The 23,928-nt window shown below is 41.9% G+C and overlaps 1 protein-coding gene across 3 annotated transcripts; it reads right to left on the minus strand.

The window, feature by feature from the left end:
* Positions 1 to 1,082: 1,082 nt before the first annotated feature.
* On the minus strand, positions 1,083 to 19,215 carry LOC308135244 (xenotropic and polytropic retrovirus receptor 1 homolog; the record flags this gene model as incomplete). Of its 3 annotated transcripts, none has more annotated exons than XM_080503137.1 (16): positions 1,083 to 1,173; positions 2,579 to 2,800; positions 2,930 to 3,069; positions 3,155 to 3,321; positions 4,349 to 4,543; positions 4,630 to 4,792; positions 4,892 to 5,071; positions 5,731 to 5,828; positions 5,975 to 6,061; positions 6,320 to 6,401; positions 6,498 to 6,581; positions 7,161 to 7,310; positions 7,690 to 7,913; positions 8,008 to 8,109; positions 11,146 to 11,197; positions 19,147 to 19,215. In XM_080503137.1, the coding sequence occupies 16 exons, from the start codon at positions 19,213 to 19,215 to the stop codon at positions 1,119 to 1,121; spliced, it is 2,070 nt and encodes a 689-aa protein (XP_080359263.1). In that variant the 3' UTR covers positions 1,083 to 1,118. The 3 variants fall into 3 exon arrangements, with proteins under 3 accessions (XP_080359263.1, XP_080359262.1, XP_080359264.1); XM_080503136.1 differs by having other exon boundaries at positions 5,975 to 6,064; XM_080503138.1 differs by having other exon boundaries at positions 3,155 to 3,298; positions 4,332 to 4,543; positions 5,975 to 6,064.
* Positions 19,216 to 23,928: the final 4,713 nt, after the last annotated feature.

Below are 23,928 nucleotides of genomic sequence, written 5' to 3' on the forward strand. Positions count from 1 at the left end.
CAGGATGAAGAAGTTGAACTTTTTTTGGGGAGAGGGGGGAAAAGTTCCTGCTCAGATCCGGTCCGTCTCGTACAATCTCAACTTTTCTGAATGTTTTCAACGCCACGGTTTGTTTGTTTGCTTGTTTTTCTCCTCCTTAAACTTTGGTCAGCCTTACATTTACAACCACAGTTACAAATAATGTGTGTGTGTGTGTGTGTGTGTGTGTGTGTGTAACGTGTTGCTTCTTCAAAAACAACTTCAAAAGCGATACGAGGTCCGAGTTCTGCACGTCTCGTCGTGTGATTGCTCCCGCGTGCACGCCTCCGTGTGTCGTCGTGGTTTCTAAAGCGTGTAAGGTGCAGGTAGGCAGCTCTGTGATGATTCGACGGGGCAAGCTGAGGAGCGGGGCGGGGGGGAGGAGGATCAAAAGTAACGGACATATCCAACGTTCATCGGTATTGTCTGTTTGGAAAAAAAAAAGAAAGAAAGAAGAAGTAGGAGGACACTTCTCACCGCTTTTTTTTCTTTCCCTTCCCCGAAGTGCAGAGCAGCTCATTCCTAGGTCCAAATTTAAGGGGCGACCTCAAATCTCTTGGGCGTGCAAGTCATGTATTCAAGGCCTCGGTCTAAGCGTTACTGAGATGACGGGGGGGGGGGGGGGGGATTGGCTAGAGGGACAGTAGGGAGCTGGAAGCTGTCCGAGTGGCACCGGTGGGTCAGAGTGGCGGGCTCATGCTCCCTTTAGCTGCGTGGTGGTTGGCGGTGTGGAGGGCAAGGAGAGCCTGGAATCGGCTGGTCAAATCGGCGGGGGTGGGTGGGGGGAGGGGTGGGGGTTGCATCCACCGTTGGGAGTAATGAAGAGCTCATGAGACGACCCCGGCATTGAGTCGAGGCGAGGGGAGGAATGGCGGCGGCGGCGCTGCTGGGTTGATTCCCAGGAGAAGGACGTCCTCCTGAAATAACTCATGTCGTCGGAGACCGGGGTTTTGTTTTTTTTTTTAACGCGGGCATGAGCTTCTCAAACTTGTTCTTGGAAGAAATTTCTACGCCGGCTCGCTGGGTGATTCCCTCAGTTAGGAGGTGGAGTTCCCTCCTTTGAATAAATTCTGGACCCAGGCGAGGGGCGTGGCCTGATGTCAGGAGTCGTCGTCGGTGTCCTCTATTAAAACCTTGGTGTCGCGGGTCTTGGACCTGAGAGAGAGAGAGATGGGGGGGGGGGGAGGAAAGCGGTTACAGTGGAGACTGGAGAGGAAACGCACGTCTGATCTTCTGCTTGTCGAAAGTGAAAACTGGGGGGAATTTTTTTTTTTTTTTTTAAATCACAAGATCACAAAGTCTTAATCAGCACCTTCAGATAAAATTTTAGATTAAGACGAGTTTATGGCATTTCACTCCATGCAGCGGGAGGTTTAAAGGGAATTATGGCAGTTTTACATGTTAAGACTTTCACTCTACCGTCTGGCAACCTGAAGAAAGTTGGACCCGGAGCCAGTCCTGCACATCCCTGATTTAAATGATTTATGAAGTGAGCTGATGTTTGAGGCAAACCTCTGCATACAAATATATTCACTTCCTCCCATACAAGCTCAGAGTTTTTGAGTGTCGATCAAATAACTTGAAAAATGTGTTCAAACGTTCTAACCACAGCACTGCATGCAGAGTCCCTGATCTTTAGCTCACTGCTGCCACCTGCTGTTCAGTTCTGGCTCTACGCAACCCAATAAACAAAAAAAAATAAAAATGTACAAAAAGCAGTTATTTTTATATTCTTGTTGATTTTTTTCATTTTGTAAGGTCACGCCACGGGCTGGATTGGGCCTGGGGGCCACATATCTGATCCTCCTGACCTAAATTGATGATGTGGCATCAATTAAAAAGCTGTGATCTATAAATGAGGGAATATTAAAGTCTTTTGTACCTACATCTTGAAAACATCTACAGAAGCCAGGTATGGTGGACACAATGACTGAAAACCAGCTTGTAGATGTATAGTATGTATATTAAAAAAAAGCCCCAAACTCTTACATATATTGATCTTATCTGTCCATTAGTTTATTCTTCAATCCATAACGCTGATGAGAGCGAGATCAAAAGACGTTACCTTACATTTCTGTGTGATGTTTTCAATTTTCATTTTTGCTGTGCAACACAGAAATGTTTGAAAAGGTCCACATTATAAACAGATGTAACGTGTTTATTGTCCATTTTCACAAGTCAATTATTCAGACTTCTTATCAGCAGGTGGACAATAAGCTCATTAATTCACTTAGTCTCCATAAGCCAATTGAGAATAGTGAAACACAGGTAAGGTGAGGATTTTAGTGACGTGTTTAGAGGTGAAACGATGAATCCCATCAAAACTGAAGGGGGCATGTGAAACCACATTTTGAATGTTTATCTCAGTATAAATCAATTGTATTTCACATTTGTGGATAAAATCATATTTGAACCTGTTTTAAAACAAACAAAAAAAAAAAAAGTCAGAGGTTACTGAAAGTTAAGAGTTGGAATTCAAATGCAGCTACCGGAGCATCAAAATGGGAATTTTTTCCTGCTTCTGCGTCTCTGTGAAAAGACGGTTGAGACAAACACTCACTGGGAGGCGAGTCGCGGCCTGCGTAGACTCATGCTGTAGCTTCTTTTCCAACTTTTCTTGCCCTGCCTGTTCCTGACGCCGTCCTCCTGGTCCATCATCTGCTCCAGAAGCGTCTGGTCGTCGGCATTCAGAGGCGCCACGCTGATGTCTCGGACGGCCCTGAACTCGCCACAGTTGTTCAGATGTTCGTTCTCCAGCCGGAAGAAATTCCACACAAAACGCCTGGGAGAGACAACGATGCTTATTTCTGCCCACATGTCCAAAACAAAAGCTTTTTTTCCTTTTTCTTTTTGCTTTTACACTTTAAATGGCAACAGCTGGATTTGAATCCAACGGCGACAAAGAACAGACCTGAAGACCTCCAGGGGGGCCAGCACTGTAGCCAGTATGTCAGACATGCCGTGGAAATCAGTCAGAGTGGTGAGTGAAATGGTTAAAATCCAGGCAAAGCGCAAAAGCACATCTTCCACGATGGCACTGTAGTAATACGCCTGAATGGAGAGACAGCAGAAACGAGAGCAGCGGTCAGCGTGTGTGTGTCGCCTCGTGTCTTCGGGGACAGACGGTGGACCAGACCTTGTGGGGGTACACGATCTCCTCTCTCAAGAAGGTATTCTCCCCAGCGTTGCGGTCGAACAGGCCCCAGTCCATCTTCAGGTCCCAGACCAGCGTGTAGCAGGAGCTGACGATCAAACAGCCGATGTACAGATAGAGGAAGATCTGGGCTTCGGTGGGGGCTTCGTCTGCGGAGGACAGAGACCACGCACTTCGTCAAATACTCCATTTGACACCCAAATGGTGTCCAGACAGGTAACAGACTTGTCAATTCATGGTCTTTGCGATAATCCTCCTGAAGCTCAGAATCAGACCCAACTCACTCTGTACACACGCTTGATACGCACTCACAACACTCACGCAACAATGGAGCAACTGATACAAAACAATGACGAGTTGAAATAGTCAAAATCTGACTACTTAGGTCTCTATACAATAAAACTGTCACTCGTCTCCAATACAAAGACACTGATTACTATTAGCAGGAACGTCTTCATTCACCATCAGCTGCTCGCTCCATCCATCTCATGCCTGTCTAATGTCTCCTACTAGTTCAGCTTTCCCAGTCTTCTTATGAACTGAAAACGGTATGAAGGAATTCCTGCATAAACTATATGATAGTCATCTTCCTTTTCCAAGTCATTCTTTGGCTCTGCTTTGACTCTCTTCATTGTTTCTCATGTCATTTTGCAGACTTCCTTCCCACGCTGCCTTGCTCAAGTCTCCCCCAGCACCTTTACAGTGCTCAAACTCCTTCAGGTGGTATCGTCCTGCACAGGAGGTACTTCACCTGGGCGCACCGTCCTCCACTCGCTGACCCAAACCTGTGTTCATCAAAACTGCACCAACTTCATGATCCTGTCTGGAACCGTTTCGTTGAGATTAATCCTACATTTCCGTGTGTTATTTTTTCTTTTTTCTAGCTCTGTACCTCGACATACTCATCGTTTCCATCTTTCCTGATTGCCGTCACACTCCTGCCATTCCAATCCTCAACTGACTTCAATTATTGTGTGCTGTTGCTGCTGTCTGAACCAATTCAGCCATAAAAAAAAACGTATCCAACTAAAGAAAACCGTAATAAAATTTGACTTTTTAAAATCAACTCTCAATTGAAAACCCAAATTAGATTTCCAGTTTACAAAACATTTCCAACTGTTCTGGATTTATTTGCATGAAATCTAAATTTCAGGTCCACTGGTTTGTGGGTCGAACCTTTGTGTGTGCTGTAGAGGGCGGAGAAGGTGACCACGAAGAAGGAAGTGGAGTATTTCCCGGCGTTGACCAGGTGAGGGAAGGCCCGCTTGGTGTCCCTGTAACGCCGCAGACACTGGACGAATCGGAACCAAGCAGGGAGACACTTGATGACCGCCCGGACTCCGTAGGAGTAAGAGTTGCACACGTCTTTGCCTGAGCAGGACGACAATCGAGAGTCAGTTGTGCGGGAAGTGCAATCAGTACGAAACTCGAACAGTAGACCTGCAGTAAATTATCACTTGGGCTGAGGAGTCCGTCGTGCTTCTTCCAGTCCAGCTCGAAACTGTAGAAGCAGATCATGTACTCCAGATCCATCAGAACTACTCCCAGAGAGTTCAGCTGGTCAGCCAGCCAGAAGTCTGCGAATCCGACGTGATGAAACGGGGCCGTCACCACTCGGAACTGCGGACCGCAAGGCAGAGTTTCACAAAACAAGCGATTGGTCGCGAAACATTTTTGACGTATTCAGCAGAGGTGCATCTCGTCGGGGGGGGACGTTACCAAGAGTTTGAGCAGCCAGAAACGGGACTTGTAGTAGCAGGTCTTAAAGGGGTTGATGAGGAAGAGGAAAAAGACGCCATAGAGAGCCAGCGGGTTGGCCTGCATCGGGACCAGGATGCTGTCGCTGAAGAGGCAGGACAGAAGGCTGACGCACCACAGCACCCCCAGCATGCCGGCAATCTGCAGAAACACGCCATTCGGTTATCGTCTTCATTGGCAGGGCGAGGTTTTAAGACGGGTTAAGAAAACGCAGAACAAATGGATGTGTATTAAAGACGTTACATAACGGTAAATGTGTCTTGTGTGTGAAAAGCCGATAAAATAAGCACCGGGCACATTACACGCCTTGTTCCGCAAGCAGATTTCAAAAGATGCAATTTGTTTCCATTTAATCCTCTAATTCAGGCACGTCGTAGAGCCGGTCTTGGGAGAACTCTCTGCTTTAACCCATTATGAGATAGTTTCTTCTGTGATCTTCTAATAATCCATCATTGGGGACTGAATCAGCGGTCATTTCTCTGGTAGGTTGCAGGATTGATTTTTTTTTTTTTTTTATCTGAGATTTACTTCAGATGTGGTCGAAGCCCTGCACATTTTTGTGTCCCTTTCTTCATGTGTGCAATACTTTTTCCTTCTTGTCATTTCACATTTATTACACAGAAGTTTATCTATCCAAGTCTATGGTTTATTTGCATGTGTTAGATCTGCTGATTGTCACTGACATCTGGTGAATATTTCACGTCAACAGCACTGTTATGAATATATTGAGGAGAAATGTTACATGTTCCATTAGTTATTTGACCGTGTGCGTGTGTGTGCGCGTGTGTGTGTGTGTGTACCTCAAACAGATGTTGATGGGACAGGTTGTTTCTGGGATTGAGTTCGAATATGAGAACATGATTGACTCCTGCCTGTCTCCAGCCGTAGGTGTTGATGCCTGCAACACAAACGCGTCATGAAAGGAGAGAATTTCAGTCTGTATATAGATACGTGATGGCCGGGACTGTTGATTTTTTTTCTTTCTTCGGAGTACCGGCTTCATTTAAGCTTGTGTCGTATGTGTGTGTGCCAGTGTTTGCATACCCAACAAGAAAAGGAATTCAATCAGGAGGAACCCTCCTCTGTAGATCCTGACCATAGGCCAAATATCAGAACTACGAATCAGCACAGCTCCTGATGAGACAGACAGATGGAGATCAGCAAAATATAACGCAAAAAACAACAACCAGATATGCGATAGGGAAGAATCTGACCCTTCGATTAACTTTATCCTATAATTATATATGGTAAGAGAATTCCCCCCCCCCCCCCCCACCATTCAACACAATTCAAAAACGACTTAATTATTTAAAATCAAATCGCTGCAGTAAGCAAAGTAAAGCTTCACTTTAACGTTTTCAATCTTTTCGGGGGGTGGGTGCGTGTCACCTGTAATAACCACTGTGACCAACAAGACGAGGAACACTCCGCAGTAGAGGCCGACTCTAAAGGTGGTCCAAGCAGGGGCGGGCTGTGGACAGACGAGCGGAGACAAGAGACGAGACGTCAGGAGGACGTGGCCAGTTTGTGAACGGCGGCCTTCAAATACTGCACGTGCGTGTCTGACCTGCGCGGCTCCCAGTGGCGGCACCCTCAGCCTCTTCATGGCCTTCTGCCGGTCTCCGCCTTCCAACTCCGTCGTGACCAACGCCTAATGAAAGACGATGACGGCAACAAAAAAAACCTCATATGTAGTTACTCCTCAATGCTAATGAAAACGCTACAATAAAGGAAATGTAGAAGTGACTGTATTATCATCAATTAGGATCCTTTACTGGTTGAAAAATGCCAATTTCTACATTAATTTACATTAGCCTGCATGAGTTTAGGAGTCCTTTTATCCACTCTCTCTGGCGTACTGCTTGTCTTGTTGATTAAATGTATCATTGAGCAAAAGACATCTTGATCCCAGGTTAGAGAAGAAGTCTGACACTGAGCTTGAGGCTAATTAGCAGCTGTGTGGTCACTCTGCATGTAACGTGCGGTGAAAACACTCTTCGTTTTACTACAGTAAACAGCAGTTTGTGCGTCGACAGTGTATTTTGGGATTAGGAAACCCAGGATTGTAACGGCGGTTGAAAAAAAAAGAGGCTGAATATGTCACCTTTGATCAACTAATTGCTCCATCATATCGACAAAATGAAAACAGTTTTGCGCGTCACTGGCTTGAAACGATGCTTTTCATTCACAGGCACATTTTGGCTTGAGGTGTACGTCTTGATGTGATCACCTCGGTCTCGGAGATGAGCTGTGTGATCTTCTTGCACGTGTAAAACGGAGCCACCTCGACATGAGCCACCCGCCAGTCGGCTCCTCTCGACGTCTCCAAAATCTTGTCATGCTTCTTCAGGATCTTCCGAAACCCCGTGAAGTTCAAGTTCTGTGGAGGCGGAGGGGGAAAGAGGTGTCATATGAAATCTGATGAGAAGCACTGAGGTAAAGGTCCACGAAAAAAAAAATAAAACTTCTAATTACAGACTTGATAGTCTTTGTTTTTCCACACAATAGTACAAATATGAAGGCTCCATCCACCATCCTTCTTGTCCAGTAAAACTATTTAATAGTTACTGATTATACTGTCAAAAATAATCTACAACGAACAGCTTTTAATCAAAGTATTTCATCTCTTGGACATCCAAAACAAATAACAGAAGAATCCCTGACACATAGAGATCCTGCACATTTGGAGTTTTTAGAGTGTGAAGCTGATCCACTGAGAGTAGCAGTAGTTCTGCAGCAGTACGAGGGTGAGGCGGTACCTGGTAGTTCTGCAGCAGTATGAGGCTGAGGTAGAACTCAGAGAAGGCCAGCTGCAGGTCCTTAATGTTCCTGTGTTTGCACCGCTCCTGCTGCGACAGGGCGAACACCGTCTTCCTCCTCCTCAGGCCCCGGCTGTTGGCCAAGCTCTCCCTCTGGGCGTCCAGCGACGACTGCAGCTCATTCTGCAGGGTGGCGAACCTCCGCTGAGCCTCGGCGAGCTTTTCTGGAGGGAGAGAGTCGTCAGCAAGGGGGGGGAAAAAAAGACGTCCCGAGACCGACGCCGCGGCGCCATACGAGAAGAGCCACCGGGTCCTTACCAGAGTAGAAGGTGTTGATTTTAGCCAGCTCCTTTTCACACGTCTGGAAAAACTTCTCTTCGAACTTGGCGTAATACCTTTTGACTGTATCTTCATCTGTGACTGCAACGAGGAGAGGAAAATGCCGGCGGGCACTTTTAGTGGGGAGCAAAAACAAAACGAAACCGAAGAACAAGAGAAGGAAGAACTGGACTTCTGATATATTGTTGGTTTGGTTAAAACATTTATGACCAAGAGACACGACAGAAAATAAAAACAAAACAAAACACGTTCAACCTAGAAAACTGAGGATAACATAGCATTTAAAGATGAAATGCATCTGCCCTTTGATGTTTTTTTTTTTTTTTTAGACCTTTTGTTTTGCATTTCATTTCAAGAGGTTTTTAGCCATCGTAGCTGTTATAATAAGCAAAGCACATAAAGTTGGATATATAATTTTGCTATACATATACTAAACTGCTTTCCTGAGGTTTTATAGCAACAATGTGAACCAGTAGGTATGTTTTCCAATCTTAACTCTCTTTTGGTTCATCATTGGAATCATTGCTCACGGTTTTGGTTTTAGCTTTAATTTCAGCCTTTCTAATCAATTTTTGGGAGGATCATTTTTCCTCTTTATCTTTTCGGAGTGGATTTTTGCCATTTATGCAATTGTACTATTGTCATTTTAGATTATTTTCTATTTTTGTTATCACTTTATCCAGCCAATCAGTTTTATCTTATTGTATTTTTTTTTTACATATTTAGTTGTTTTGATTGGAATTATATAAGCTAAGATTTTCTCCTTTATGTAGTGATCTTAGCTATTTTAGCATGGAACATACGCAGATATTCGTACAGACAGAAGACAAAGCTGGATTGTTATTAAGATGATCTCAACTTTAAGTCCCAGGAGAACATGGGCAGTTTCCAAAAAGGTGTGTTTTCACTGGCTTCGAGCACCGATGTCATGTAAGCGGATTCACATTAGCCTGTGACCTTCCAACAACCATTATAATCAGGCTTTTAATTTGTTTGTTATTTCTGATCTGGTCATCATATCTATTAGCAAACTTTTCCAACACGGCATTGTTGAACTTCTTCAACAGACACCGACAGGTAGATTTACTTGGTTCCCTATAGACTTGCCGCCTGCTCCTCCTTCTGATTCACAGGCTTTTTATACATTTTTACTAGACGGCTGTCCTGCGATTTCCATTAGTTTGTAATCTTATCTATTTCAGCTCTCATACCGAGGTGGACAAAAAGAGGGGGGGGGGGGGGGGGGGGCAGGTGCTTTTGAGTCATACTGTGCAGACTCAGTGATTCACAATGTTTCAGGCTTGCCGCTTATAGACGGGACACCAAATTAACTAAATTGGAGTGTCCCAACCACTCCTTCCTCTGTTGCTTCTCACATGTACACAAACACACAAACAACCCCCATAGTCAGACGACCGTAAAGCTTTTCATCCCCTTTTGGCCTTATTCGGCTCTTTTTACCCTCTGTCTCAGCTCATGTCATCATAATGATCATTATTATCATTATGACATGTCTGTCTCCCAGTAATAGGCTATACTTTTCATTGGACAATTGGTGTTTTTTTCACTGTATTTTCCAGCAACACCCTGTCCTTCACCGTTACACACGAGTGCATGTGAATTGCTGCAGCCTCCGTGTCTTGCTCAAAGGTACTTAAATAGTAGTTCCGAGATGAAAGAACCGTTTCGTGTAATTTGAAGGTGGATTCATATTGCGTCACTTAACCACTGGCGGGGATGTTTTCGGGCAAGTAATTTCTCCGCCGGAGAAACAAAATTTTCCGCTCGTTAGTCTCGAAATTAGCCGGAAGCTAGCGCCGCTAGCAGCGAGCGGAGGCCTTTTGGCGCGCGTAACCACACAAATGTGTGGGTTGAGATACTCAATCTGCTGGTGGGGCTTGCTGCTAGCGGTGCTAGCTGGTCACGCTCAGGCTCGTTTGACATTGTTTAAGTTATTATCCCTCCTGGTCCGAGAAGATTACACCGCTCATTATGACAATGATCTCATAAGATGTGCTTCCATTTAACTTAGTTTAAGGTTTAAAGTCTGGGTTTAGAGGCTTGGCGTCTGAATACATCATGCAAGGCTGCTAAATGCGGCACTGCATGACCTCATACGCCTGCAGTATTTAGACTCCAATATGGTCAATGGATTTCACTTGGAGCTTTTCCACCACTTTGAGCAGTCCCCCAAAGCGCTTTACATTGTTAATCCCATTCACCCACCAGTGGAGGGAATCAAACCTGTAACCTTCCGACTGAGAGATGACCCGCCCTACCAATGGAGCCACAGCCTTAATAAATATAGTTTATGGCATAGATTCTTCTTCCTCTGAGACGTTTGGTTTAGTGTACTCCCATTGGTAATGTTAATAATGTATTGTTCTCTGCGTGTGTGTGTCTGTGGTTTCATTACTAAAACAAACAAAAGCACCAACGAAAGGCCCTACATGAAAACTGCATCACTTTATGCATTTCTACATGCATGGACATCGTCTTCCAAACATTGCAGTGTAATCGTACAAACTTTCTGAAACGAAACCTCAAAAACGATGCATTTTTCACTTGAAAAGTCACCATATAAATGGAGCCTAATTTTCCCATAAGTGTGAATGTGGTTGTATTTTCTCTGTGACGGACCGTCGCCCTGTCTACAGTTACCGGTAACTGACTTGGAGCCCTGCGACGCTGAACTAGTTGAATAGACGACGGACTGATGGCGATTTATCAGACATTATCAAAGCCTGCTGCACTTCTGAGTCATATGAAATGACGGGAGGAATGACAGTAACTGAAAGGATCTAGTTATCAGTCAGAAGACGTGAATGGAGGAACTTGTGATTCACACCATCTCACTGAGCGGCTCTATGTGACTAATCGTCTCTGCATAGCGGAGAAAATTACAAAAAAAAAAAAGAAAAAAGACTGACCGTCAGTGCGACAACTCACAGGTACTTCTGCACACAACGCTCCAAGACAGAGCAATATGCAGTGCAGCTAAAATACAGCTTGAAATATTAGCTGGTCACTTTTTCTATATTCACATAGGATAAATATCACCTGTCTATTCTCAAAGCAATTTAATCAAAATAATGCAATAGTACGTGCGTGCGTTACCTTCAATGGAGGGGGCCTGGTCCTGAGCAGCATACAGCATCTCTTTGAATGCCTGCAGAAATAAAGAAAGACAGTAAAATATATGAAATACTTTTCTAAATAAATACAGCAATAAATAAACAGTTCTTGCTATTTTACCTTTTTTTCTGAGTAATTTATAGCAGCTTGTCATTTTTGAGCTCATTTCACTACACACATTAAATATACATGGACTTCTCTTTATCTGTGTTGATCCATTGTTTGTCTTAAATGTTGCAGACCTATTAAAACAGAGAGTGCGATCGACTCCCAGACACACATCTTCCCGAGATTTCTTTATTTCACATTCCTCATTGAACAACGATGCTCCAGATCAGCTGATGCTGGTGCTGATTAAATGCAAAATCCCATATAAGCAGCTTGTGAGCGGTTACTAAATAAGGAGTACATAAAGCAGTTTGTGGCTGCAGTGGAGAGGCTGCGACACAGTCACCCTCTTTCTTCCAGTCAAGTGTTACACGGCGGAACAGGCCCGTCTGTTTTAGCGGGGCACAATGAGAGCACAATACAGTTACTGTGTGTGAGTGTGTGTGTGCCGGCCCGCCTGTCAGAGCGGCTGAGTGGGACAAAAAAATGCTTCTGCAGCAAACGGCACGGCAAGTCAAGGTCATTCGAGCTGGCTCTGCAGCTACTACGCCAGTGTACACAACACGGGAGGAAGGCAACAAACGACGGCTCGAATGACGACACAGCACGACTTTTGACTTGGCAGATGGGGATCGATTCGTCCCATTTACTGGAGGCTGATGGAGTGGCAGGGAATCGTCATGGTTCATCGAGTAGCCGAGATAGACTTGGCTACTGATGAGCTAACGTGCCCCCCCCAAAAAAAGGCGCAGAAACTCTGACGTCTTACATGTGCAGAAAACGTGAATTCTCTGATGCAATGTACCAGAAACGATAAGCAAGATGGCATTCAAATTGAGTGGAGATCATCTTTCAGTTTCACTCATACTCATCTATCTCCAGTATCACAGCGTCTCCGTTTCACACAGCGAGATCAGGACCTTCGTACACGCCGGACGTCTGCTACGATACCGTCAGATCAAATGTTTTTGCCCATTCTGTAGCCACAAAGCATTGTTTTACCTTCCAAATGAAGGTAATATAGGTTTATCTGTAGCCATTTATTCATTTAGAGAGAATAAACTGTCAAATTCAGAATTGATAAACATATATAGTCCATTTTCACTGTGTTTAGTTGTCTTAACCATTTTAGCATTAGTCATTTTCTTTCTCGCCGTTTGCTAGAAACAGGACGTTTCAAGCAAGAACAAATTGTTTTAGCATTTTCATCTCAGAAAAGTTTGGTGCATTTTACACGGCAATGTTTAGAAAATGTCAGTTGACATGGAAACGCAAAAAAGGGCAAAAAAAAAGATGTAGTTGACATGCCGGGCCACGTGTTCGCTGTTGCTCGTTTTTGTAATGAAACCACACAACACATGCATGCATTTAATATGCTATAAACATCAACAATGGCGAGTACACAGACATAAGTATGGACAGACAATCAAGTTGGATTGTTGTCATGGATGATTCAAATATATTAATACCAAGATGTCAGGTTGTATAGCTTACTTTGTGCGTTAAGTTGTAATTTTCTTCTAAACTAAGCCAAAAATAAAAATCTGATTTAATTGCAAGGGTAAACATTGGCTCTGTGAAGAGTTAGTACTGATTGTGTATACGTATACTGACGTACTCATGCCGAGTCTCACACAAACATGCTAAGTGGTTAAAACAAATATGTCAAATATTTTGTGGTCACGCTACGTCAGACCCATGAGTAGATTCATTAGATTTAAATAAAAATGTCAAATTTTGTGGTTTATATTTGAGGTTGCAGGCATGTGAGCAGTGTTATTCACAGTAATTTCATCTCATGTGCTTTTTACATGGCAGGAAGTGACTCAAAGAGTGGATGGAGGCTGTGTGTTTTATTGACCACTGAGGACGACACAGATTACGAAATCTGATTCGGGATCGCCGTGTTGTTCTTTTTCTTCATAAATGTCACTGAAACCCACAAGAACACAATACAGCGGTCATTTAGTGCATGTTAACCTAAATGCTCGAGTTGATTTTGTTATGAATCGCAATCGATTTTTTTTTTGATTTGATTTGATCAACAAAGATTTTACAAACTGAACTGGTTTAGCATAACAACGTCTCTTTGTGCATCATAGCACAGATTTGTTGATGAACTTATTTTTTGTTTATTAACATCTGAATAATTGCAGATATTTTTCTATGTGAAATATCTTTTGGGTGCCTGATGGGTTATTCAAAAGTACCAAAGTTTAATACTGAGCATCAGATAACCATTGATATATCTATATATCTATATATAGATATAGATATAGATATATATCCATAAAGCTGTATTATTCTCATTTTATAAGATTATGTTTTGGTTACGCAATGTTTTTCTGCTGAAAGCAAATTTTATTTGGGTGAAAAGTGGAGAAAAAAATGTCTCTTTTGATCATAAACATTTGAGGACTTTATTGACAGTTCACTTCTCAGTGATAGAATAACGTCTACCACACCGACCACCACTCTCCTCGATACAGACTCCTATAATGCATCTTTTGATATTCTAACCTGACCTCATTGCTTCACCGCCAGTTAAAATGCTTTGACGTAGAGATTTAATTGACATTCACAAAAGCAAATTGTGTTTAATATGTGGTATAACACCACCGCATCATTGATCCAGCTGGATTAAGAACGAATAAACTCTCCTGACGACAGAGTAGGAAACACTCCGGTAAACAGCTCGCATGCATTGTTTTATCATGGCTGTAACGTATGGAGGCGAAGGGCTTTATCTGACAATCTGACACACACAGACACAGTTTTGGTGATACAGATATCAAACTGCTTTTGCTTTCTCACAGTTCTCTTGAGGCCCTGAGGGTGTGTGTGTGTGTGTGTGTGTGTGTGTGTGTGTGTGTGTGTGTGTGTGTGTGTGTGTGTAGTCAGTAGGCTGCCTCAGCATGTGCTACGGTACAACACTCCAAACCAAAACACAGAGCTCACCAGGAAGCAGGACAGCTCTGCTTAGCCTCACAGATCACTCTCCTCCTGAACTCGGGATGATTTTCTCTCCCTTCTCACACTCCAACGCTCATTTCTGCACACTCTTCTTTTCATCTTTTCTTTTTAAATTGATCTCTCATAAGAACACTCATAACCATAAGAAGACACCTTATTGACTGTTGGAGCAGACATATTAGCGTGGCCGCCATCTTGGATGAGGACCTGCGACTCCTCCAGTGTATTTTGTTTCTATTGAAGAAGGAAGTCTTCATACAAGACATTCTGTCATTGTTTGTTACAAATCAATGTAATTTTCTTCTTTTCAAGGACTCTTTTGTGCATTAAACACATGGCCTTTTAAACTAAAATACTTCAATAACACACTAACATGGTTGTGTTATTGAGACACAACACTTAATACCCTTGTGAGAGGGAAACAGAAAGAAAGATTACAGAGATGCTGGTTGAATTCAAGGTAAAACAACCAATCATTTTCAACAATGTTGTTGTATTTTGAAGCTTTTGTGGGATTGTGATGTGTTTAATTCATTTATTTCTTTTTCTTAATTCCATATAACTTGTAAATATATCCATATGACATTCTGCTAAGCGAAGGTGTGCGACGTTGCTCTCGTGAGAGTACGGGATGTCTGGAGGTTTCAGTCGTGTTGATTCGCCCCTATTCTGCAGCCAGTTTCTCTCTTCCCCAGTCCACCTGAAACAAGCTTCCATCAGCAAAGTCACTTCCCATGAACGCAACTTCAGTTTCCATAACTGCTGCACACAGATCATTGGTGCAGTTTGAGGGATTTAAAAAAAAAAAAAAAAAAAAAAAAAAACGACTTGTCTTATTCAGAAGAGAAAGAAAAACTGATCATTTATATCTATATTTTCCTAAATGCTGCTACTGCGTAAGCGCACCATGGGGATAATTAATAGTTCTACTGTACTTGCACGAGTAGATGGATAATAACAAAAATAGCGGCCTCCACAGTGTCATGACCTCCAATGTATATTGTACTGGGACTTTGTAGTTTTAAAGTTGACAGTCACAGTAATAATCCATCGTGGCAATTTGTCGTCTCTGTACTGTTTGCACCATATTGTTCTCTGCATGCATGTGTGTGTGGTTTATTGCAAAAACAGCCACATGTGTCAACTCACAGCCCGGCATGTAAACTACATAGTTTTCAGCCTTTCTGCCATTTCGGTGTAAACGTACATAATTTTTTTAAAACATTGCGACGTAAACGCAAAAGTTTTCCCCGAGACAAAATAAACGCAAAAATGATGCGTCCCGATATATGAACATGAGCCATAATAATACAAGCTGTTTAAGATGTTTATCATATCGATAACCGCTCACGCTTAATGAACGGCGTCACACACAAATATAGCTGCCACAAGAAAACACTCCGTGCGTGCGTGTATCAGCACGACTCTCACAGCTCCCAGGTCCGGGTCACACAGCTTCACGGGACTAAAACTACCCGGGCCCAGGGCCACATTTGCAGCTCGCTGGAACAACAAGCTACATCTGGTTTGTGTCCGAAACACTGCAGGAGCGGGAAGAATCCCTCTCCTTCACCAACTTCTGTGGAAACCAGCTGCAGTAAAGTGCACCACAAGAATGTTGACTGACAAAAGTAGTGATCTTCTTATACTATTACATATTGATCAAAATCAATATGCATCACAAGGTGGATTTGTTTGGTTTTTTGGAGGGCAGATGCTGTCCTCTTGAAGAGACGAAACTCAGTTTGACATGTTAACACTACACACTGACAAGGCAAATGAGGCCGCTATGAACTCGATAAATGAAAATAAATTGGGAAAAACTGCAGAAGGTCAATGTAGAAATTGTTGAATTCTCTTTGCAGCAAAACCTGCAGCGTTATCCTTTTCAGTAATGGAACCTTTTGACTGTCGGCATGCACTCCTCTGTATCCTCGCACAACATTTGACACAGATTTACTCTGCGTGTGGCCCGTTTCGATCGCCCTTGTTTGTAGGACATGAGATGCGAGGCTGGAGTTATCGTCGATGTAGTGATCTGCCGCCATCACACGTCAGGGCATCTCGCTGCTGTTGTTTCACATCCGTGCTCTGTGGATCATCATCCTTTAACCGTTTGCGTCAAAACCTTAAAATTATTGTCTGCCCAAATTGCCAACAGCCTTCGAAAATCAAAGAAAGGCTTTAATAAAGAAAAGAGAGTTCTCGTAAACCTGTTAACTGCTTCAGTGTGCCTGCAACAGTCCTGAGCCGTCTTCCATAGTGTTAAAATACCATAGTTTATCCATAAACGCAATAAATTGTGATTAACTCAAAAGATTGAACAATTGAATGATGGAAAATGAGGGCAAAAAAACCCGACCCAGTCATCCACCGAAGAGGCAGGAGAGAAAGCACCGTTATTTGGGTGAACAAATACCAAAGCGCAAACGCATCAACATCGTCGGTTAAGTGTTTGTCGTAAATCACATCGTTATCTCAGTCCTCCGCCACATTATCACACGTTGACCTGATATGACGCAGCGCCGTTATCCAGTTACCTGCTGCCGAGCTGCTTTATTGTCGTTTTTTTTTTTTTAATCTGGTTAACTGCTCCTACTGAGCACACCTGATAGAAACGGTGCTGAAATTCAATGACAAAAAGGACAAGTGCAGGTCTAATGTGTTCGCTCATACACACTTTATTGATGTGATCAAAAGAGTTGTCCATCGTCACTGCAGGACCACTGGTTGTGTCCACGTTTTTTCCACGTCAAAATGTATTTTAAGTTAGAGTTCACAACATTTTCAATTTCAAATGTTGAATGTTTTCAATGCTTTTTGGACGCAACTACATTTTTGATAATGAAAGTTCCTCTTTCCGACATGTTTCTAAGAGCCGTGAACTCGTATTGTCTGACTCACACGGGCAGAAGTCACATCTGACAAAGAGTCATGAAGAGGAAAATTTAATTTATTTTTTTGCCGTCCAGACATAACTGCACTGTTGATAATAGTGCAGCTTGTTCCTCCAGCTCAGACTGTCGAGCTTTTAGCTCATTATTAACCCTTTTCTTCATCGCACCAACAATGAAGAAAAACTGTTCTCATTTTCTGATGTACAGTTTATCATCTATAGTTTAAATTATGCCTTGGAGCTTTCTCTTTCAGCCGCACATGCTTGCACGATAAGTGAAATACAATAGTAATGGAGGTTTTTCCCCAAGAATCCAAGGATTTGTCCCGACAGTGAAGAATCTAAAGATATTTTTTGATTTACATGTCGGAACTGTGAAATTGCGGAATCTTAACCAACGGTTTTAAGATACAACAACGAATCAATTGGTGACATATTTCGTGTTCGGGGTGCTGCAGTGGTCAACACTCTCGCCTCACAGAGAGAAGGGTGTAGGTTTTGAATACAGGTCGCCCTTACTGTGCGTCTTTGGATTGATTCCAGTTTTTCTTTCCACAGTTGAAAAACAAGCATTTGCGACTAACTGGCGATTCTATTTTCTTTTTAATACGAGGATGAGCAACAAAACACTTCTGGAAAACTGCACATGCCTCATGAGGTCTTCTTCTCCATTTTGGGGGTACTTCTGTAGCAGAGTGACCACCTATAGGTATGGCATATGTACTATATGATTCTGATGGCGTCGTGGGGGTGCAGATAGTTCCTGCACCAGCGCCATGTGGACAGGACCCTATTGTTTGCTATATATAAAAATATAAACATGATTGCAGTTTGACTGGATTACCATTACTGTTTAAGAATAAATATTAACATTTCAAAGAGACATGTCTAAATTAATGAAACTGACCAAAAACTCTGATGTCTCCCATGTAGGATTCTCCAAATGGGACAAATTTCTTGTACAACTTTTGTAAAAAGGTTGTTGAGAAACACTGTCCTCCCATGAAATCTGTTACTTGACTTATTATTAGCACAAGACTTATGATAATTATTTCATTTGGAAGAAACATGAAGAAATGTGGTTGGTCACTTGCGTAGTACACTGCATTATGAGGAACTGGTCACGTCAGTGGATTTTTTTTTGAAGACGCATCAGATTCATCTGCACAAAACTCTATTTCACTGTAAATCACTGTTTATCATCAGTGACTATTTGTTGAGTAAATACGTGTGAAAACACTGATTATATTAGAACACCTCATTGCAGTAATGTCCAACCCTTTTCCACTAAAGGCCAAATACGAAATACATAAAGGCCAGGATCACTTTGCGTACTATTGCAAAATATGTATAATTGAAGATAACAAAAGAAATGCAGGTTTCTTGTGTGGTTCGGTTCAAGATGATCAGGTTGGACACATCTAGGTTTTGTTTTCTGGAAACATGGAAGTTTGATTTCTTGAGAAGCATTGATGGAGCAAAGGTTGCAGATGGAGCTTATCTATCCACCTCCCAACAGCAGCTCTCCATCCACCCTCATGTCACAGGAGCAGCATGACTGAGAGCTGGCTCAGCTGTTTTGTTTTTGTTGTTTTGGGTTTTTTTTTTAGGTAACAGACATGGAGGGTTAACGAGGGTCAAAGATAAACGAATACATGCTGACACTGCTGTTTTGTTTTTTTTTCTTTCCTGCTGAGAACATTTTGTGTTGTTGTGCAGCACATCTGCTGCAGAGCTCCAAACCTGCAGAGCAACAACACAAACCCAGCTCATCCAGTTTACCAGCTCGCAGCTCCGAGCTGATGTCGCCTTCGTTTCTGCTGGACGGAGCAAGTTTCACACACATTTCTTCCTGTTTTGTAACGAACTAAAGCAAAACACAAGGAAGTCCAATATGTCCGACAATGGAATACCTGGGATAAAAGTGAGCCCGGGAGGGAGGCGGCGCGGCGCGGCGGGCTCGTTAGCCGGTGTGTTAGCTCGGGGGGGGGGGGGTTAGCGCTCACCTCATACTGGATGTACTGTTTTCTCCACTCCGGTGTGATGTGAGCGGAGAGATGCTCCGTGAATTTCATCTCGGCCCTCCGCTGGCGTCCCCGTCCTCACTTGCAGCCTGGAGCCCCCCCAACACGTCCGGGAGAAGGGTGACTCGTTTATCCAACGGCTCGCATCTGATGTGTGCGGTCGGCCAAAGGCACGGCGAGAGAGAGAGGGAGAGAAATAGAGCGAAAAAGAGAGCGAGAGAGAGAGAGAGATGCCCTTTTTGTCGCCACCTAGCTTAGCTAGCTACCCGTGTCGTTATGAAGGCATCTGCTGAGGTTGTCGTCTCGCGCTCGGAGAAACTGTTTTAATCTGCGTTCATGTGTCGCGCCGATGTCGCAGATGTGGCGTTGAGTTTGTGCGAAGCAGGCTGAGAGAGTGGGGGGAGAGAGAGAGAGGTCTGCGGTTAGCTGTGTCTCCGCTCCGTGCGCTTCATCCTCCTCCACCTCGCTCCACCTCCTGCTGCCTTCACGTGCTGTGGGAAATAACACAACAAGCCGGGGGAGTCGCTCCACCGGGGCGCGACAGAGCGTGTCAGGAAATATCGCCCCACCGGGGCAAATATCACCCCACCGGGGCACTTCGGTGGTAGTTTTAACCCCAGTGGAAGGCAATAATCTACAGGCACTAAATAGAGACCTGTTAACTCCTCCTTTCAATCAAATTATAGTTTTTTCCTGAATTGATTCCACTTAAGTGAGATATTTTCATTCTCCATAAAACGCACCTTTGCCCCATTTGTTTTGAACCTTTCAGCTTTTTCCACATGTGACAATAGGACTATTCTGACTTTTCTTCACAATTCTGAGATTCCAGTTAGGATTCTGAGGGGAAACAAAAAGTCCAAACAACTTGATTCCATGTTTCAAGTCAGTCTTCTGAGAAAATGTTTTGGATTCTTCAGAAAAAAAAATCTGAATCTGAATCAGTCATGTGGGCAAGAATTCAGAATTTAATCAAATAAAATTGTCAAACCTCCAAGAGTCTGACTACTGAAATTAATAAAATTCCAGATAGAAAAAAACTTAATTTTAAGATTTAAGTCAGACTTCTGAGAAAACATGCAGGGATTTCAGTCATAATTCTTGGGCAAGAAAAATCTGAATTAAATAAATTAAAAATATCAAACTTCTGACTGAAAAGTCAGAGTTCTGAGATAAAACTCTAAAACTGGTGAGAAACAATATAATTTTAGTAAGAAAATATCTGAATTCTTACTATGTTATTGGAATTATTCAATTTAAAATTAGCATCCTATTATAAGGCTCTTATATCTGTAACCTTTATGACTAAACATACACCTTTAAAATGAGAGCACAGTTGTGTGGTTCTAATTTCAGTTCTAATTTTCATACAATTTCACAGTTATGTCCTTTATTGTGGTTTTAAGCAGTTTTAGTTATTCTACTTTTCATTTTTTTGTAATGTGTGGAGCTGTCTTGACCAGTTTGATTTTCATTTGTTTTTGTTATTTTTTTTCCTTTCTATGAGTCATTTTCATTTGAACCATTTGAGTAATTTTAGCAGTGTTACTTTTACATCCTTCAGAACTTGAGCTCATTTAGTTATTTTTAGCCATTTGGGCTCGCTTACCATTAATTCTTCCATTTATAGCATTTTGAGTCTATTAGTGCTTGTTACAGCACTTCCTACATATTTGTGTTGCCTCTCACCACATGGTACATGTAGAGGTAAAGCAGCATCATTTAATCTGTTCACGTTGAATTGAACACTATTTTGCTTTCAAACTTTCTATATTTGAATGAAATTATAGTTATAGTACCAAGAGGTGCATTTGAGAATCAAACCTTAATCGTTTGACGTGAAAGAAAGACGGCAGGTGACACAGAGAGATGTCAGACATATTGTAATTGACAATCCAAACCATTGTTTCCCTTAAATTTCACTTGTCACGTGTCTAAAGCATAGAAATCTGCTCAAATTGCTCCAAAATGTAAAACAACAGAAACCGCAAACAAACACTAAAAAATAAAAATGGAGGAAAAATAAAAGATAAAGGGCCTGAAAAAGCTCAAATTAAAATTTTTTAACTAAATTAGCTAAAATATATAGCTTGAAGTAGCTACTTCATAACCATAGCTGTGAAATGAGCGCTCTTATTAAAGGTTTATAATCAGCTGTTATAAGTTATTACTTGACTAAGTGTCCAGAATAAATGATCTGAAATTGTTCAAAAAGTAGATCTCTGTCCAATAATATCACAAATAACTTTGTCTTTTCTTAAACAGTTAATGTGAGGGTATCAAAACTCGTCTTAATGAAGGCTCCACAAACACTTTGATTTTAAGTTATCAGTGTGAATAAAAAGCTAGCCTTATCTCCTTTCGATGAATTGTGTTCCATTATTTGTTCAGAAACCATGACGTGCATTATGTTTGCCAGCCATAGTTTTATGTCCAGAGATCCAGGAAGAAACAGTTTTGCTGCATTGGCTGCTGCTTCACATTTCTGCCACTGTGTGAGTCTATTGTGCCACCTAGTGGCTGACAAGTAGATTATCTCCCCGTTGTCAAGTTAATTCCCTGTATTCAAGCCTTCATTCTTTGGTTCGAGACGTTTCATTGGTTAGTTGATAAACATTCTTATATGTATTTTATAGTCAAAGGAAATGAGGTGATTTCAATGTGAAAACCCCTGTTGTCCATTTTACTCATGTGTATTTTTGACATTTAGGAGCGTTCGCTTCTATTATGGAAGTTTATTTTAAGAAAACGTGGTGTTTCTCTTCATAATTCTTCTGTCAACTATTTTATTTGTAGGTAGAAATAACAGACAAAAGTCCGACATTTACTACACTTTGAGAATTGAGATGATATCTGGAAAAGTAACTACCAACATGTAATTAAATGTATAGAGTGATTTGTCTGCATGGATGGGCTTCAGTGAATAGGTGTGTATTCAGCATTGCTTTATACAAGATCCTCAACTCACCTCTTATTGAAAGCAGCAGAGGAGCAGCAGGACTAAATGTGGAGTGATCGTTACTACTTTACTGGGGATTAGCAGGCTGTTACGGTCAGATTAGACTGGATCACCTTTTGTGCGTCGACTTTAACACGTAAACAACCTGGTGACTGCAGAGTGAACAGTTCAGTCATTTCTGCTTCAGAATTATACATACAAACATTTTAAACTGTTGTCACAGTTAGAAATAAAAGCATTAGCTGTGTAAACTTCTTATAGATAAGTTACTATGAGAAATGTCAACCCAAAGGTTTTCATAAAAGCTGTTTCCATAGTCAGGATATTCTGAAGTCACAAAAGGGACATGGTATTTATGTCTAATGAAATGTGCTGGAAAAGCATAAAACTGTACAAAATCTTTATAGAAAATATTCCAAACTATGAGATTTATTCTTCATTAATTTCTGCAATAAGATATAAAACCCATTTTGACTCGTCTTGCTAAATATAGCATAATAATCATACAAAGGTTAAAAATGATTTCAGAATTTTCATATTTCTTTCAGGTTTTCCAAATTGTCAGGCGACATAGTGCAATAACATTTCATATGAACAGGAGGCGTGGAAAGGAAAAGTGACACATCTTTGTCATTTACACAAATTCTACATGTGCATCATTTTCACACAATTTATTTTTCATGTTTTTCTGTGATTGTCTAGAACTCTTCACCGTTAACGTGGAAGAAATGTGAAGAAATGAAGACGCTACTAAATAGGCTCACTTGTGTTCTTCTCGAATTTGGATCCAGTTTGTGTTTTAAGTTTAAGTTTTGATCGTTGTTTGTAAAATTGAGAAACTTCACAAGAGTTATTTTTTTTACAGAGTTTAACATGTTTAACAAAACATGATATGATCAACATTGCTTATCTGAAGTGACTCATGAAAATTAGTTCGAATTAATCATTGGAGTCTGCCCTCAGTTTTTAGTGCCTACATGAACTTCAGCCATCATATTACTTCACCCTCAGAATTCTGTAAACGAGCTTCATAGTTGAGTTTCAGATTCCTTCCAAAGACATATTTGCGATGAACTGTTGACTTTAAACTGCCTGAAAATGCAAATGTGATTTATGAAAGAGCATTCCCCTTGATTTCAGAAGGGAGAAAAAAAAACTGGATAACTTTATGCAAACATGTTTCATATACTAATTTTAGTGGTGTGATGCTGATGAGTTTCAGTTTCTATCTTTGTCTTGTGATGTATTAAAGACCAGGGTGTATGAGGGTGTATCCTGCCTCCAGCCCTCATCAGCTGGGATCAGCTGGCTCACTGGGTTAAAGTGGTTGAGAAGGCAGAAGGATGAATACCAACAGTCTGCAAAGCAAGTTATGTCATCATCTGGTGTAATAATGAAAAAATTGTGAAAACAAAACACATGACAAAGTGTTAACACAGACCAGATTTTAATAAGATGCAAAGAACAAAACAAAAAACACATTGAATGTGCAGAAATTGCATCCAAATAATCATCGGATACAGCCAGCTTCCCACAAACATTTTACCCAGGATTGAGTGCAGTCCATCAAGCAGCAGCAAAGCTCATCTCTTGGCATTCACCGCGTGCCTTAATTGACGGATTTGAAATCAAGGTCCACTGTGAACACTGAGAGAAAAAGCCACAATCCTCCCAGACACCATGTTGAGAGGCTCGAGGCAGAACGTGCACATTTTCATCACTCTGAATTGCTCTACACTTCAAATTGGATATTCCAAGTCGAACTGGGGAAAATCAAGTCATTAAAGGTCAAACATTTGGTTGAT

The sequence above is a fragment of the Blennius ocellaris genome, assembly GCF_963422515.1.
Source record: "Blennius ocellaris genome assembly, chromosome: 10".
In the NCBI taxonomy this organism is placed as follows: domain Eukaryota; kingdom Metazoa; phylum Chordata; class Actinopteri; order Blenniiformes; family Blenniidae; genus Blennius; species Blennius ocellaris.